This window comes from Ctenocephalides felis, unplaced genomic scaffold (assembly GCF_003426905.1).
Source record: "Ctenocephalides felis isolate EL2017-DRISC unplaced genomic scaffold, ASM342690v1 CF-g0.4_SCAFFOLD_03571, whole genome shotgun sequence".
Lineage (NCBI taxonomy): Eukaryota > Metazoa > Arthropoda > Insecta > Siphonaptera > Pulicidae > Ctenocephalides > Ctenocephalides felis.
This window is the reverse complement of record NW_020539725.1, coordinates 9650907-9667677: the sequence shown is the minus strand read 5'-3', so window position 1 is coordinate 9667677 and position 16771 is coordinate 9650907. Positions and strand designations below refer to the sequence as shown.

The following is a 16771-nucleotide window of genomic DNA, read 5'->3' as shown; positions in this document are numbered from 1 at the left end:
TTTTGGGATCCCACAGTGATTTTGTCTTTGGTGTGTTATTATTTCATTCATCATTGAAACTGATAAACTTAAGTAATTTCGCACTCTCGTTTCTCGTATGAAACTAAAAGCATTATAGCATTTTATGAGTTTCTTATTTATTTGTATTTGCTAATGTTACTTAAATGTACTTTTCATTGTTTGTTATGAGAAATAAATTAACACTTTTTTTCCAGATTAACTTTAGCGCAAGTTGATAGCTTATGGGATTGGTTAGCAAATGATCAACAATGTAGTGATTGTTTATTTTCATGGATGCAGTCACAGTGTCAAGGTGGAGAACAGCACGCACTAGGTGTTGCTGCTTTGAGGCATTTATATTTGATAAAACTGCCAACTCTACAACCTGAGGTTTGAGTTCATAATCACCTAATGTTATTTTCACTACTGTTAATATATATCACTATATACTATTTTGAAATTCAAGATTTATTTCAATACTGTTATTTATTATAGGATGTTAGCATGGTTGCTTTAGGGTTGTTTCAACAATTATGCAGTCTTGCACGATTTGCAGCTGTACATATGGACTCAGAATCATCAACAAATCTTCCAAAACAGTCCACTACATCAGGATCGGATGGAGAAATAGCCTGCACTTCCCATTTGTGGAAAATTGCATTAAGAGCAAGAAGCACTGATGTTTCTGCTGCAGCCATGCAGTATCTAAATGGATATTATATGGCTCGAAGGTAATAAACATTTTTAGAAAAGAAGACTTATTGCAATTAGTTTTTATATGCAACTGCAATATCTGATTATTTACTCTGTTTACAGACTACGTTTGGAAAGAGAATTCGTATCACAATGTATGTCTCATCTATCACAAGCCGAGAAAGAATTGGTGCAGCAACAATCTTCAGATAACAATTTAACTGTTGGAAGTGAAAATGCTTTATTATGTATTCAGAGGGCTCTATTGTTATTAAATACACATTTAGAAACGTTTAGACGCAGGTAAATGTTTTGCCTGACATCTTGCATCAATTGCCTGTATTTACTTAACAAAATTATTTTTCCATATTTTTCAAAATAATATGAATAATGCTTCTACTTTCTGTTAAAAAGTTCAACTTTTAATTTTTCTTCATAGCAATTTTATGACTATCTTTGTACACTTATATTAATAAATAGTTAATTCAAAGACATTACATATAAAGAAAAGTCATTGTATCTAATATAGTTAAATATGATTTATATGAAGTAAGAATATTAAAACCAATGTTGCAGATATGCTTATCATTTACGACGTTGGGCTTTGGAAGGTGAAGGCGTATCTAGCCACGTACCATGGTCAGATCGGGGTTGCTCTGGTTCACCAATTAAAATCTTTTTGCAACCAGGTGGTCTTAAAGATAAATCATCCCTGAAGATGCTTAGTTCTGATTATGTAGCTGATCTCAGAGCAGAAATAGCTCAGTGGTGGGAGCAGCTTAGGGGTTCATCTAGCCCACATGCATTGAGGATTATAACTCAAGGTCAAGAAATATGTACAGAACATGATGAAAGAACTCTGCAAGATGTGGGATTCAAAGATAATCAAGTAAGCTGAACAATGATCAACTTAAAGTTAGTAATAGTATGAATAATAGACTGTCATTATTTTGTAGCAAAACATGATAATAATCTCTTTTTATTTTTGGCGATAATTAAGAAATGTTACTAGTTTAGCCATTAATTGTCAAAAGTGGCGTGTTAATTGCATAAGACTAATTAGTAGACATAACTATTGAATTTATTCATTGACATCTACATATATTTTACTGTTTGGTAAGCCAAAAGAGATCGAAAAAAATTCCTCTCTGTAAATGTTTACTCTTTAAATTCTCTGTAACCAAAGAATTTTTTCGGATTTAAGTTTTTAAATCTTTCGAAAAGTTGTACTATCTCAAAAAAATTGTTTAATGAGATAAAAGTCTATGAACATTATATTAATATTATTTGCAAGACTATTAAGCACATCATAAGAACAAGATAAATTAATTATTTTATCTTTAATGTAGATGGTTTATGTTTCTGTTGGAGCTGGTGCGAGAGCAAATTCTAACAGAGAATCTCAAGAGTGCACTAGTTTGCAACCTCCTCCGCCTAAGGATTCTCTTCCTACTCTTCTGCTACTTCAGCCAAGTTATCTGGAGCAATTGTTTAGATTAATGAAAACTCTTGGAGAAATGAAATCCATTGGAAGAAATGGGGTATGTTCTAATGTATTGTTAATGCATTTTGTTTTTAACTTCCCGAAGGAGAAGTTTATGTTTTCATAAAAAAAATCCGATTTGCTAATTTTATGTTTCCTCGACTTTTTAAGCCATTCTGAATCAATTGAGACCAAATTTTAAAAAAGTATATGTGTGTGTGTGTGTGTGTGAAGATTTTTTTCTGCAAATCGACGTTTTCTCAAAAACGGCTGAACCGATTTCAAAAATTTAAAAGCCATTCGATGTACCTCGATGAGGACTATCGTTTGTCAGTTTTGTACGACGATCGGCTAAGCCGTTTCTTTATAAATAGCAGAAAAGTGACAAGGTTTTTGTCCACGTTTTAGCCCGCAATTCTGAATCGATTTTGAAAATTCTGAAACCGTTCGAAAGATATTGGTTAGGAATCTTGCTGATTAGTTTTTGGTAGAGATCGGCCGGGCCGTTTTTTAGTAATAAAATGTTAAAAAAAAAATTCGACGATTTTTATTATTATTTTTTTGACGGTAGATATCATGGTCTGTTAGATCATACTAACTTTAAAAATTTGTCAAAGTTTGCAAAAATGAGTATAGTTTTTTTGGTATTTGTCAAAATTAGACCTTTCATTGACGTTTGCTGAAAAACGCCTGAACCGATTTCAGAAATTTAAAAGCCATTTGATGTATCTCGATGAGGATTATCGTTTCCCAGTTTTGTGCGAAGATCGGCCGAGCCGTTTCTTTGTAATTTGCAAAAACTGGTCGAAAGATATTAGTTGGGAATGATACTGATAAGTTTTTTAATACATCACGTTATTTAATACATGCCACACTTGAATTTGAGTTTCTCGATTTTTATGGAACTTTTTTTAGTGATATATAATATCATGGTCTTATAGAACTTACTGAAATATTGCGGCCCTACGACAAGTAGTTCAATTTTAAAAATTCATTAAGTTTGCGAATTACTTGGTATAGCGATAGAGTACTTGGTCCTATGGAAACTGGTTCTGTTATAAAAATGGTTGATTTTTGAAATATTGCTTTTAGAAAATACTCCGAGTTAATGTGTTCGTTCGTTTTCAATTATATGTAATAAATCCACTAGGAATACTTTCATAATAAATTCGAAAACTGCTACTTGACTAAACTGCTACTTCAAGAGTAATAATCGGCTACGCTTTTATTTACGCATTTATATAAATATTCACAAAATTTGTACTTATTATTATAATCTTTATAAAATATCTGACAATATAATGTACATATGTCTAATGATCATTTTTAACCGCCAAATGGCATTATTTTCTACATTTTTTATTGGATCTCCGGAAACGGTAGACATGCCTTCCCAAAAATTCAACAGTTGTTCACTTTGTCAATATAAGTAAAATCTTTTGTGAATTATTCAAATCGGACGCTCCGTTCTCTCAAAATAAGATGCACAGGATCTTCGAAAGGTTGGACCTGCTATAGCCAAAAACTAATCAGCACGTCTCTTTATCAATGGGAATCGAATGCTTTTTAAATTATTAATCAAATCGGTTTATTCGTGTTTCCGAAATCGTCGACAAAGATTTGTATCCACACACATAGGGGGCATCCAATAATCACGTGAGCAAGTTCAAATATCTCATCTGTAAATACTACCCCAAAAACTTAACCCTTTCCGCTCAAATGCCGCCGCAATACATCTAATCTCGCAACTCGCGAGTGGAAAGGATTTATGTGAGAATATTCTTGTGACCATTTTCAGTATAATAATATATTATATTGTGCGCCTCATTATGAATTTATCATATGAGTAAATATTATTATTTCTTTATTAATAAGATTAAACGCGTGTTTGTTTTTAAATAATGCGCAAAAAAAAATTGTACAAAATTAAATAATCTGCAACAGTTTTCACTTCTAATGCTCTACAGCAATTCACTCATTAATTAATATAAATCACTCATGAATTAATATATTATTGATTTCTTATTGATTATGTCTATTGTTTACACATGTCGAGAAATTTATGCAACATGCCTTACGGCAAAATGTCACTTACACCTAGTTATTATATATTTTTCAGAGAACTATTCCTCACATCAAGGCACAATTATTATCTCGCAGAGTATGGGATATATTAACACTGCTCCCGACTTCCCCTGAGTTGCAAAGAGGCTTTGAAGAAATTGGAGCAGAAAATCTTGATCAATTAGACTGTGATGTTAACACAAAATTGCAAACATTATTAGACCCTACAAATCCTCAAAGATTGATGTACTCTTTGTATGTTGTAGAAGGGTTGTGCAGAACAGCTGAAGAACAACTTGGTAAGTCATGCACTTATTTAGTGGGAGTAATTAATGATTCTCAATTCAATTCAAATTATTTATTGATGAATTTGGTACTTATGTTAATAAATATTTCTAATAAATAATAACTGTGTATGATGATTTTTAAAGCATTAAAATTAAAATATGCTTAACAGTTAAAGGCAACAGAAAGGAACTAAAATTAAATAGAGAAAAGCATTGCATAGAAAGTGAAGATTGTATGGATGAGGATGGTGATAAAAATGGAGCAATTTCGCCTACAGAAGGTAATGTTAACTTTTACCATATCATATTTTTTTCTAATGTCACAAATGTTACAGTTATAATACTGCAAATACCCAGTCATATATATGCACTAATTTATCTTTGTTATTTATTTTTTAACAGAGTTGTCAACATCATCAGCTTCATGGCAGACTCAATTTTGTAATCGCGGAGGCTTGCGACACTTGTTTGGTATTTTTTCATCAGGTTTGTTACAACCTGGAGAAAATGGAAATGATGGTGAATGGACGCAAGATTGTTTGACAACTTTACTCAAACTACTATGTGCTCTGGGATTGGAAGGTGGAACCGACAGTAGCAATTCATCTGATGCAGAAAATATGCTGAGTGTACCACTGTTAAAACCGGTATGGAAGAAAGGAATTTTTGTTGAATAAAATTTTCATGCCGAATGGCGGTCAAGGTCGTATAGACATTGAACTCTCCTGGACATTTTGTTTAGAATCTAAACTTTAGATAGTTAACTATAGACCATTAAATAACATACTTATTTTAACTATTTCACATAATTTCTATTCTAACTATAAGATCTTAATTGTTTTTTAGGAAATGCTCTCTATGATGACTATAGAAAGCACCATGCCTCGGTTAACTAGTATATTAGCTGAAGCAGCCTTTCCTCGAGATCCATTGCTTTATAAGACTGGATTTTGGGGCCGTGGACAAGTAAGAATATGCTTCAAATACAATTTGACAATCATAAATCATTATGCATCAAACAATACTATACTCATTAATACTTATAATAATTTAAAATTTAAAATTTCTAGTTCGTGAAACAATTTTGATAACAATTTGTTAATTTTAAACATATTTACAAAATTCCAATTTATTTCACTTATTTTCACTTCATCTTTGCATAAATAACTTCAATAAAAAATTTATCATAATATTATTTGAAATCATTTTTCAGGTAGTACATTATGCAATGACTCTATTAGTGTCCTGGGTTCATAGTTCTAATGAGGTTCGAGCTGCATTATGGGAACAACCAGAACCTGGTCCTTGTACATGGTTGCAAAAGCTGGTTTTAGACGATCCTGAACCAAGAGTCAGGCGTGAAGCATGTGCTGCCTTATATAGAATTTGTTTAAGAATGGGTCAACTCTGTCCCGATATGACTGGACCTATGTTAGAACAGTTGGTTGCATCTTTGCCGAGAGCAGAAGGAATGAGACCTGATAAGGAGGTTTATGTTATTAATAATTGTTCTTATTATAATATAACATATATATATATATATATATATATAATATTATATTATGATAATATGTGTTATCTAAGCTAAACACATGGCAAATTCAAGAATAACTTAAAGTGAACAATTAATTTATGAACTTCCAGTTGGTAAATTTTATTGTAACATTTACAGTGATAACAATTACTGTGAACAATTCTGCTATTTTTTAAAATAAGCTTATATATATATTTATATACTAAATTGTAAACACATTTAAAACATAATTATATTTTAGTTACTACTAAATTCTACTGGAGAGGAAGGTAAAGAACCATACGGCCCGGCGTGCAGAGATTACTTTTGGTTACTGTGTAGATTAGTCGATAGTTTGCCAGTTGGAGAATCTAAAGGTATATTTGATTAACCCATTCTTATCTTATCGTGTTTAGCTAGTTGAATATTATATAGTACAAAAATAAAATAAAAATTAATTAAATTTTTAAATCATAGGTACACAAATCAAGTTCATAAATTAAATAATATATACGAAATGGGTATTTAAAAAATATGATAATAATATTATTAATTAGACTTTCAATCTTAATTGTAGTTGATGAAAGGATATTTTATTGAATTGAACAAAATTAGCATTCAAATGTTGTTTCTAATAATAATTTGTTACTATTAACTTCCTGTAGGTAATAGTAATTGCAACAAAAAATCGAAAATGAAAATTTTTATATATCTTGACGTTTTAAAGATTTTTGAATATTTTGGCATACCTTAGAAAAAATGGATGCATGTGTGTGTGTATGTGTGTGTATGTGTGTGTGCGTGTGTGTGCGGATACAAATTTTCGTCGACGATTTCGGGAACACCGATCAACCGATTTGAATAATTTAAAAAACATTCGATTCGTATTGATAAGAAGACGTGCTGATTAGTTTTTGTCGGAGGCAGGTCTAGCCATTCCGAATATACGGGTCAAAAAGTGCCAATAACGGTAACTCAGTTTTTAAGAGAACGGATCCGATTTTAATAATTCAAAGAACATTTTACTTGTATTGACAAGATGAAGAACTGATTAAATTTTTGGGAAGGCAGGTTCAGCGGTTATGGACTCTCAATAAAAATAAGTTAAAAAAAAAAATATTTGGGGGTCAAAAATGTTTATTGGACTATCATTTATATCAAACTATCAGATATTTTATAGAGATTTTAATAATGTGTACACATTTTGTGTAATTTTTTTTTAGGTTCTATAGCAAGATTTTTAATTACGGTACGGGAAATTCCAGCAGTTTGCCTTAAGGCACAATGCCATGCACCCCACTAGTTTTAGTTTTTTTTTTAGATGGTGTACAATGAACCTGTTGTTTATTTCTTATATTGCACAATTATTATATACAGAATCACATTTGTAATTATGCCATTGTAGATGGCGATGCAGAAATAATGTTAGACGTTTCTAGTGATTTGCAACAGTTAGCACAGCATTTATCTTCTCTGATACAATCTCGGCCGATACTAGAACCCCGTTATGGAGGTATTCAGGATGACGGTCTCATTGGGTTGTTAAATCTGGCAGCAGCCGTTATGAGGCACGATCCACCTTTCAAGACTGGGCCATCAGGTGCAGCCCTAGTTACTGCAGCTTTTGATTGTTTATTTGCACTGCCGACACCTAGAGATAGGTATATTTATAAATCTACTTAATATGAAAAAGTTTTAATTTTTTTAATTTAAAATTTTATTTGATATTTTCATGTCATTTTAGGTTATTACCAAAATGTAAATCACAAGCATCAAGAGCTGCGGCATATGATCTTCTTGTAGAATTAGTTAAAGGTAGGAAAATAATTTTATTTTATGCTTTTATTTTAATATCCTTGTTTTTTAGTATTCTTATTTTGTATTTTTTTTAATATAAAATCATTTAATAGGAGCTTCTTTCAATTATGCACTTCTTCATGGTCGTCTACTGGCACAACATCGACCGGGTCCTGGTTCATCATTTCCCTGGGATTATTGGCCTAGAGAGGAAGGTCGGGCAGAGGCCGGTTATGTGGGATTAACAAATTTGGGAGCCACTTGTTACATGGCTAGTTGTGTTCAGCATTTGTATATGATGCCTCAAGCCAGGGCAGCGATTCTTGCTGCAACTGACAGACCCTTAAAACATGCTCCAGCTTTGGCTGAATTGAGAAGAATGTTTGCTTATTTATTGGTATATTATAATTTGAAATTATGATTTAAATATTTTTAATTATTGTGTAGAGCATTGCAGTAATTTTCTGACGCTTTACTAAATTTCCATATTTAAATATTCAAAATATAAAGGAGAAATTAGTTATATCATTTAATTTATAAACATTTTTTTCAGGAAAGTGAACGTAAAGCATATAATCCTCGAAGTTTTTGTAGAGTCTATCAAATGGACCACCAACCATTGAACACTGGTGAACAAAAGGATATGGCAGAATTTTTTATTGATCTAGTATCAAAAATGGAAGAAATGACACCTGAACTCAAAAAGCTAGTCAAAAGATTATTTTGTGGGGTCTTGAGCAATAATGTTGTTTCATTGGTAAATTATTATAATTATACTTTTATTAATATATATAAATAAATACATATAAAATACATACAATATATAAAAAAACTTACTAAAATATTATAGTCCTGCGCAAAGTGATGTACTATGTTATTAATACTTTGTAAGAATTTTTTTTTCAAAATTACAATTACCCTACAGCAACTAGGTATACTTATAAATCACCTATATATTTATATATTGATTTCTTATTGATTAAGTCGATTATTTACACATGTCGGGAAGTTTATTTAACTTGCCTTAATACAAAATGTCACTAATGTTTTTCATTTTTATCTTACAGGATTGTGAGCATGTTTCTAGAACACTAGAGGAGTTTTATACAGTTCGATGCCAAGTGGCTGATATGAGGAATCTTCATGAGAGTTTAGCAGAAGTTACAGTAAAAGATACATTAGACGGCGATAATATGTATACTTGCTCACAATGTGGAAGAAAAGTTAGGGCTGAAAAACGGTAAATTTATATTTTATTATTATCAATTTAAGGAAAATTAATCATAACATTTATACTATTTACACAAATAATAATAACTGTAATATTAAAATATATTATGATGCAAAAATAATATTGCATTTTTAGGGCGTGTTTCAAGAAATTACCTCACATTTTATGTTTTAACACAATGCGATACACATTCAATATGTTGACGATGCTTAAAGAAAAAGTGAATACACATTTTTCATTTCCATTACGACTGGACATGTCTGGATATGTTGAAAAAGAACTGATGCCACAGCATTATCAAGGTTAAAACTTTTTACATTTTTAAAACTAAATGAAACATGTATGAAAAGTTATAATTATTTGTTAACTTTAATGATAAATTTTAGAAGAGAAAAAGAAGTCTGAATTAAATAAGTCTGAACCAAAGAAAAATGATTCTTCTGAAAAAATTTCAGATGATGACCCATGTGATACTGAAGATTTTAATGAGCATTATGAGTAAGTGTAGTAGTAAAATCGAAGCTTAACAATTTCTTTCTCTCTCATTTCATTCATCTTAATTTTTCAGGTACGACTTGGTTGGTGTGACGGTACATACGGGAACTGCAGATGGAGGACATTATTATAGCTTTATCAGAGAAAGGGGTGATGCCAATGTTACAGGGACCAATAATAAAAATGAATCTTCATCGAGATGGCTGCTTTTTAATGACGCCGAAGTGAAAATCTTTGATCCTAGTCAGATAGCTGCTGAGTGCTTTGAGAGGGAAATGACGGTTAGTTTTTTTTTTTTCGATCGTTTTCTGACTTTGTATACAAGTACATTAGTCATACATTCACTTTATCAATCAACTTTACAATTTTATGTTATTGGATTGGATAAAGTATATATAGTATATATTCTTTTTTTCAGTCAATAATATTTTAAAATTAGTTACTACCTTACTATCTCCCTGTGTATTTCAACAACTTTATTTAACATGATAACATAACTCATTATACTGAAACTTACAAAGCAAAGTTAGTCAACAAATAGAACAAAATAAGAAAGAAGTAAACATCATTAATTCAATATGTGTTGAATATCAATTTGGCATTTTCCCTAATATTTGAAAAATTAATTTTATTTTTATTTTCCAGAGTAAAACTTATGATTCTGTGACTGATAAATATTTGGATTTTAGTTTTGAGAAAACAAATAGTGCATATATGTTGTTTTATGAATGGAGATCTCAGGATGGTAGTCAGAGTCAACGAGGTGAAGCTTCAGAAGTTTTGATAGAAGCTCAGGTTAATATTTTTGAAAATTGTTTCCAATTAGATTTTATTCTTAAGGGGCACACCTAGTGTGACAAGAAGGTCATTTTTGGGAATTAAAAATGTAAAAACTAGTGAATACATCTATTTAAAATTTTGAGGGTACATTTATACATGTTTTGAGAATACGCAGTAAAATTTTTGAAATAAAATATTAAATATTTTTTAAATTACACACGCGATCTTCGGCGGCGCCAAAAAAGGTCCTCCACTGCTGGAGTGATTGCAGCCTTCTTCGTTGATAAAAAATAAAACAAAAACGGGCGAACAAAAATTCAAAAATTGACAAAATGGCGGCATGTTGAAAAAAAGTTAAATTTTCCCAAAATTTTGGTCGTTTTTAGCCTGCCAAAATTCGAGTTTTGATCAGATAAAAAAAAAACTGGAGGTCATCATATGGAGAATACATAGATGAGATGCAAAAAATTTTGATAGCGATCGGATCATTTGTCTCCGATAATCACTCCAGCAATTGGAAAAATTCTGTTTCGAGGAAAACGCGTTTAAAGATAAAATGATTGTTAAAACTATATACTATATATACTCTTTAAATGGCTGTAACTCAAAAACTTTTTAAGATATCGATTTAAAATGTTAGTATGTTATTTTTAAAGGCATGATCTATTGAAATATGGAAAAATTCAAAATTCGATTTTTTGAAAATTTCACAATAGGTGTGCCCCTAAATGTCGATATATAAAATATTGCTAAGTTTAAATAATTAAATATAAAGAATCCAAATTTCGTATTTAGCATTTAATCTTTTATCAAATTATGTAAAAATATAAAATGTTATTAAATGATTTAATATGTAAAAGCATCAAATTTGATTTAAACAAATTATTTTATTTTGTTTTATATAGACCTCCCAACATCCGAAGCTTCAACATCTGAAACAACAAGTGAACAGTGTCATACACCAATGCAACAAGTTAGAGAAGCTATTACATTAGATTTATCACCTGAGCTTGAAGAGTGGATTTGGCAAGATAATCAACATTTTTTGCAAGACAGAAATATTTTTGAGCATACTTATTTTAAGTCAGTATTTTTTTACTTTAAACATTTAGTCATTTTTCAAATCTAGATTGTTTCTCTATTATTGTTATGCAAATAGAGTTTTTTTGCCTAGTTTCATTTGCTGTTCACTTAAATTTTAAATTTATATGTTTTTCCGTACTATTTTACGATATTTATTTATAATGTTTTCAGTTTTATGTGGCAAATTTGTGGCCATGTTCCTCAGACGCTCATCACTGAACAACCGGATATAACGTGTTTGGCTGCTCAACTTTCAACATCATTTTTTATTGAAACATTCATTCATGCAAAGGAAAAGGTATTTGTAAATATAATATTGTTGATGTTTATTAATAATCATGTGTATAAATGTTGATATTTTATCATTAGCCAACTATGGTACAATGGGTTGAGCTACTTACAAAACAATTCAATGGCTCTGAACCAGCTTGTGAATGGTTTTTGGAACAAATGTGTTCTGAGCCCTGGTGGCCTCTACAAGTTCTCATTCAATGTCCGAATCAAATGGTTCGACAAATGTTTCAAAGGCTATGTATACATGTTATCCAAAGATTGAGGTATGTTGCTAAAATTTTATAACATAAATTGAGATTAATTGTAATTAATAAATTCGCACCAGGCATTTTAAGATAAGACCGTGAAGAGAAATATTCTTTTGCACTAACTTAAACAATGTCAACTTATATATTTTTTATATTACTATATAATATAAAATAATTGTTATGTAGGAATAAATTCAGAAATATGATCAATACCGTTTCCAATTTTAAATATTAAATATATAATTAGACAACAATTGCTTGTTGCAGTTTTCAGTTATCTCACCAAATATATTTTATTATCTTACAGACAATCACATTTTCAATTATACCTAAAGGGTGAAGAAGATGAAAATGCTTTACCCGAAGAAAGTCTAGGTGGCAAATCATGTGTTACAAGATTTATTAGATCACTCATTTCATTGGTAAGATTTTTTCATTCTGTTAACAAATGATCTCTTTTATTATAAACAGCTGTAATTCGTCTTCAGCGATTCCTAAACTATACATTTTTTGTAAATAAATATGTTTCAATTTAATTAATTTCTTTTTTTAAGATGGAACATGGAGCCAGGGCACATTTGCGTCACCTTTCAGAATTTTTGGTTTATTATTAGAATTTTCCCGAATGGGAGATGAGGAATCTGCATTTTTACTACGGATTGGCGTCATACATTGTGTAGTCGAATTTTATCTCGGACAAAAATCACAACAAGAAACTGTAAGTTATATTTATTAAGTGATTTTAATACAATTTTAAACACAATTTTCTATTGAAGTTTTTGTGTTCAATATTTTTTATAAGAGTTTATAAATAACGTGTTAAATGTGAAAAAAAAAACTATTTGTTGATTTGTCTATTGATTAAATGTTGAATAGATATAACTTGTGCAATATAAATAATATTCATATAAAAGTTTTAAAAATATCCAATTTATATTAATATTTATATTAATAATAGTTTGCAATAAAATTTATTATCCATTATTTTAGCAGGAGCAATCCGGTGGTCTGATAGCGAGGAGCAGCCTGCGTCCACCACTCCTGTAGGCACTGTTGGCGCTTCAGTTGGGCCGGTTCTTTAGGATGCTCATCCGTAGGGCTTTGCAATGACAACACCACGCCCTGCTTCTTTAGATAAAATGGTTGCATTAGTAGCAAGCTTGGTTGAAAAATCACGGGGACCAGATCATAATCTTCAGCTAAGCAATAGAGAGACTTTAGCGCGATAGCCGGTGGAAAGGTTAGTAACAAAGCTTAATATGATTGTTCAATTAATATTGCTACTTTGATCAATTTTAAAAAATGTTGATACATTTAATTAGTTACTTATATTTTGCAAAGGTGAGATAATTTGATTTACAAAATCATTTTATTCATTCAATGTAAATTATTTAATGGTATTGACAATTAGAACTAATTATCAGTACCATTTATAGAATATTTTAACAAAGTTTTATTATTTTTAGGGTTTTCCATTTCTATATCAGCAAATAAGGGATGGATTGATCCTCAGCATACACGCTTATTAGTGCATGCATTATGTCGTTATAATGAAAGACTTGCAACGCAAATAGTTGCCATGATGTTTCATTCCATAACTAAACATGCAGAGGTAAGAACATAATTTCAATTTTAATAATGAACAATTAAGGAAAAATATTGCATAGCCTTAAGGAATAATACTTATCATTACTGTATTAAATTTTTGCCTTCAAATCAAGAAATCGAGAGTGTAGTATAAATATAGTATAAGTATACTCATATAAGTATTTGCACACAGATTAACCAAATACTAAATTTATTATTATTTATGAAACATTTATGTCATGAATTGAACGGCATCAATATATTTAAAATTTTAAATTTCACTAAACTTGATTTGAAAGTTTTTGATTTTATTATAAGTGTAGATTGATGATTGGCATCTGCCATAATTGAAAAAAAAATTTAAATAAATGCAGCCCAGATGATGTTATGATGATTTTTATATTCCCTATATTACATAGATCCTTTATTTTCACCTGAAATTTTTGTTTGTTTGATAGTTATGTGCACCGTTTTTTAAACTGCTGACCCTTCTAACGGATGCATCTGCTGGTCCTTCGGGGCTCCCATGTTTCAGCAATTTGGCTCTGCAACGTGTGTGGGATGCAGCAGAGTTTTGTCCTCATAGTGCTTTAGAATGGCTTGCGGTGCAGGCTCCAAGGAATAAAATGGCACATGCTTGGGTTTTACAAAGTGCAGATTGCTGGGTTGAGCATTTTCTTATAGCTCATAATAATCAAAGGGTTAGATCAGGTAAATTTAAAATTTAAATTTAAAAATAAAATTCAAATTAAAATTTAAATACAAAATTGGTCATACAGAGATTTATTTTAAAAGTGTGGATTCTTTAATGGTGTATTCTGGTTTAGGACATGAATTTGTGCAATTATTGAAAGACCGTAAAAAAAAGACAATAGTTTTACTATATATTTTTTTCAAGTTATTAATTAATTTTTTTAGAATCTGAAAAAAATGTCATAAAAATTCAATTCTAGAAGGTGATAAATGGAGGGTTTCAAAAAATTGTCATCTGACCACACCCATGATTATAGCCCTATATAAATTCTGAAGAAAAAAATATTTTATATTTTAATATGTTAATCTAGAATATGTGACAATCATATAAACTATTATATATGGACAAGTTGGAAAAATGTTTTTTTTTACAAAACATTTTTACAAGACTGAAAAAAAAAATTTTTTTGGAAACTATTTTGAACAATTTTTTTAAAAAATTACTGCAATGAAGTAATCCAAGTTGTACTATTATATATAATATTGTCTTTTTTAGCTGCTGCGTATTTGCTAGTTTCTCTAGTGCCACATTTGCCCTTCAGGCAAGCCTACCATGGAACTCGTATAGCATCCACAGCTGCAACTGTAGCCACAACTGTGGCTCAACAGCAATTGCAACAACAAGCTATTCGAGAATTGCCATCAGAAGCTACAGCTGTGCAGAGGCAAGTGTTGGGTTTGCTTTTGCGGTTACTAAGACCAGCTAGACATTATGCTGATGTACCCTCGCATGGAACATTAAAACTTACATCTTATTTTACACTGATGACGTATTTTGCTAGCGGCAGGACAGAAAAATTGATGGTAATATTTTTGTTTTTGAAATTTAAGTTTCTCATAAAGTTTGAAATGATTATTTTGCTACTCCATATAATATCTCAAAGCATTTCAAATGATCTAATTAAAATGATTTCATTTACAGTCTGTTGTACTATAAATTGGCAATCATTTCGAATTTTTCGTTTTTTTATAACTCCAGGGATATAAATGATTTCTTCAATATGATTCAATATGTATGACCTTATTTAAATAAGTAAATAAATGTAATTAATACTAGAAACATTTAAAATGTTCTTTACTAACTGTTGTTTGTTCTGAAACATTTACAATGTTCTTTACTAACTGTTGTTTTATATTAGAATTTTTATAATTGTGATGATTATTGCAGAAATATGTTTTTGTTTTTGGTATTGCTGCAATAAAATAATTATGTATTTATTTTATTTCATTAAAATAAAAATTCTTATAGGTTGGACCTCATATAAGAGCTCTATGGGACTTGTTTCATCCGAGATTATCAAACCCAGTGTTGCAGCTCATCATAATAAACAGGCATTACTAGTGTTTTGGCCCCCACACATAACAGTTGACTGTCCAGAAAATGCTCAAATAGTTGTACAAAATGTTGATATCACGAGAAACATAGCATTTAATTATATTTTGTAAGTATAAATGAGTTATCAAATTATTAAAATATTATCTAGTAAAATATTAGTTTGTGATAATAACAATGTGCTGATGTGAGTTTCTTAAATTATTAATATTCATTTTATATTATTTTAATTAATAAATGTGAATTGAGTATCTTGAATGAATATTGTTGCTGTATCTAGGACAATATTTTACACTTTGCAATATCAGATTAAAGTATTTCAATTGCTTTTTAAATTTATACCTGATTTTATTTTTATGTTATATAATAAATAATATATATGTGTAAATTTTAGGGCTGATCATGATGACCATGATGTTGTTATTTAATCGATCCATGCTGCCAGCTTATTATGGATTATTAAGAATGTGTTGTGAGCAAAGTCGCAAATTAACTAGACAGCTAGCTGCGCATCAAAATTTACAATGGGCTTTTAAAATATTACGCCGCATCCGACACAGTATACAGCAGTAAGTATTATTTAAATTGGTTGATTAGTGTTCATGCAATTGTGGACCAGAATTGTATCCACACACACACATCCATTTTTCTAATAATAAGACATGCCAAATGTTTAGAAACCTTTATATATAACATTTTCATTTTCGATTTTTTGCGATTACTATAACTTATCCTAAGAGATGTTAATTATAAGGTTCACTTCGTTTTTTTTACTACCAGAATTTAACTATATTTTTTGAAACTAACATAAAACTAAGCTCTATAATTATTATATGATTTGAAAACTTATATTTTAAGGCTTGTGTGTAAAAAATTCTAATTGTTTACATGCAGTAGTTTTTGGATGGTGTCACTTTGAATACGGAAAGAATTAAGCAGCATTTTCGACATATTTACTCTTTGCTATAGAAAAGGAAAAAAACTGTTAAGTCAAATCGCGAGAAAATCATTAGTTGATGCAAACCGACAATAATAATACATGAGACCCCATTGAGTAAATATTTATCAAATTTAACAGTTTATAACCACTCAAAAGGTCTGGAATTTTCATCGAAACTCAATGTATGATT

General features: G+C 30.1%; 1 protein-coding gene across 1 annotated transcript in view; it reads left to right on the top strand.

The window, feature by feature from the left end:
* The first annotated feature begins 229 nt into the window (after positions 1 to 229).
* The window catches only part of LOC113384392 (ubiquitin carboxyl-terminal hydrolase puf-like), a 37533-nt gene continuing 20991 nt past the window's right edge, over positions 230 to 16771 (top strand). Inside the window, exons 1-18 of the mRNA XM_026622108.1 lie at positions 230 to 390; positions 496 to 731; positions 817 to 996; positions 1270 to 1582; positions 2043 to 2234; positions 4296 to 4539; positions 4698 to 4808; positions 4930 to 5174; positions 5374 to 5493; positions 5741 to 6016; positions 6303 to 6417; positions 7446 to 7701; positions 7785 to 7855; positions 7951 to 8234; positions 8391 to 8594; positions 8905 to 9077; positions 9204 to 9370; positions 9455 to 9566. Of these exons, the coding sequence (XP_026477893.1) occupies positions 295 to 390; positions 496 to 731; positions 817 to 996; positions 1270 to 1582; positions 2043 to 2234; positions 4296 to 4539; positions 4698 to 4808; positions 4930 to 5174; positions 5374 to 5493; positions 5741 to 6016; positions 6303 to 6417; positions 7446 to 7701; positions 7785 to 7855; positions 7951 to 8234; positions 8391 to 8594; positions 8905 to 9077; positions 9204 to 9370; positions 9455 to 9566 (3395 nt within the window). The 5' untranslated portion in view covers positions 230 to 294. The remainder of the gene's footprint in view (positions 391 to 495; positions 732 to 816; positions 997 to 1269; positions 1583 to 2042; positions 2235 to 4295; positions 4540 to 4697; positions 4809 to 4929; positions 5175 to 5373; positions 5494 to 5740; positions 6017 to 6302; positions 6418 to 7445; positions 7702 to 7784; positions 7856 to 7950; positions 8235 to 8390; positions 8595 to 8904; positions 9078 to 9203; positions 9371 to 9454; positions 9567 to 16771) is intronic.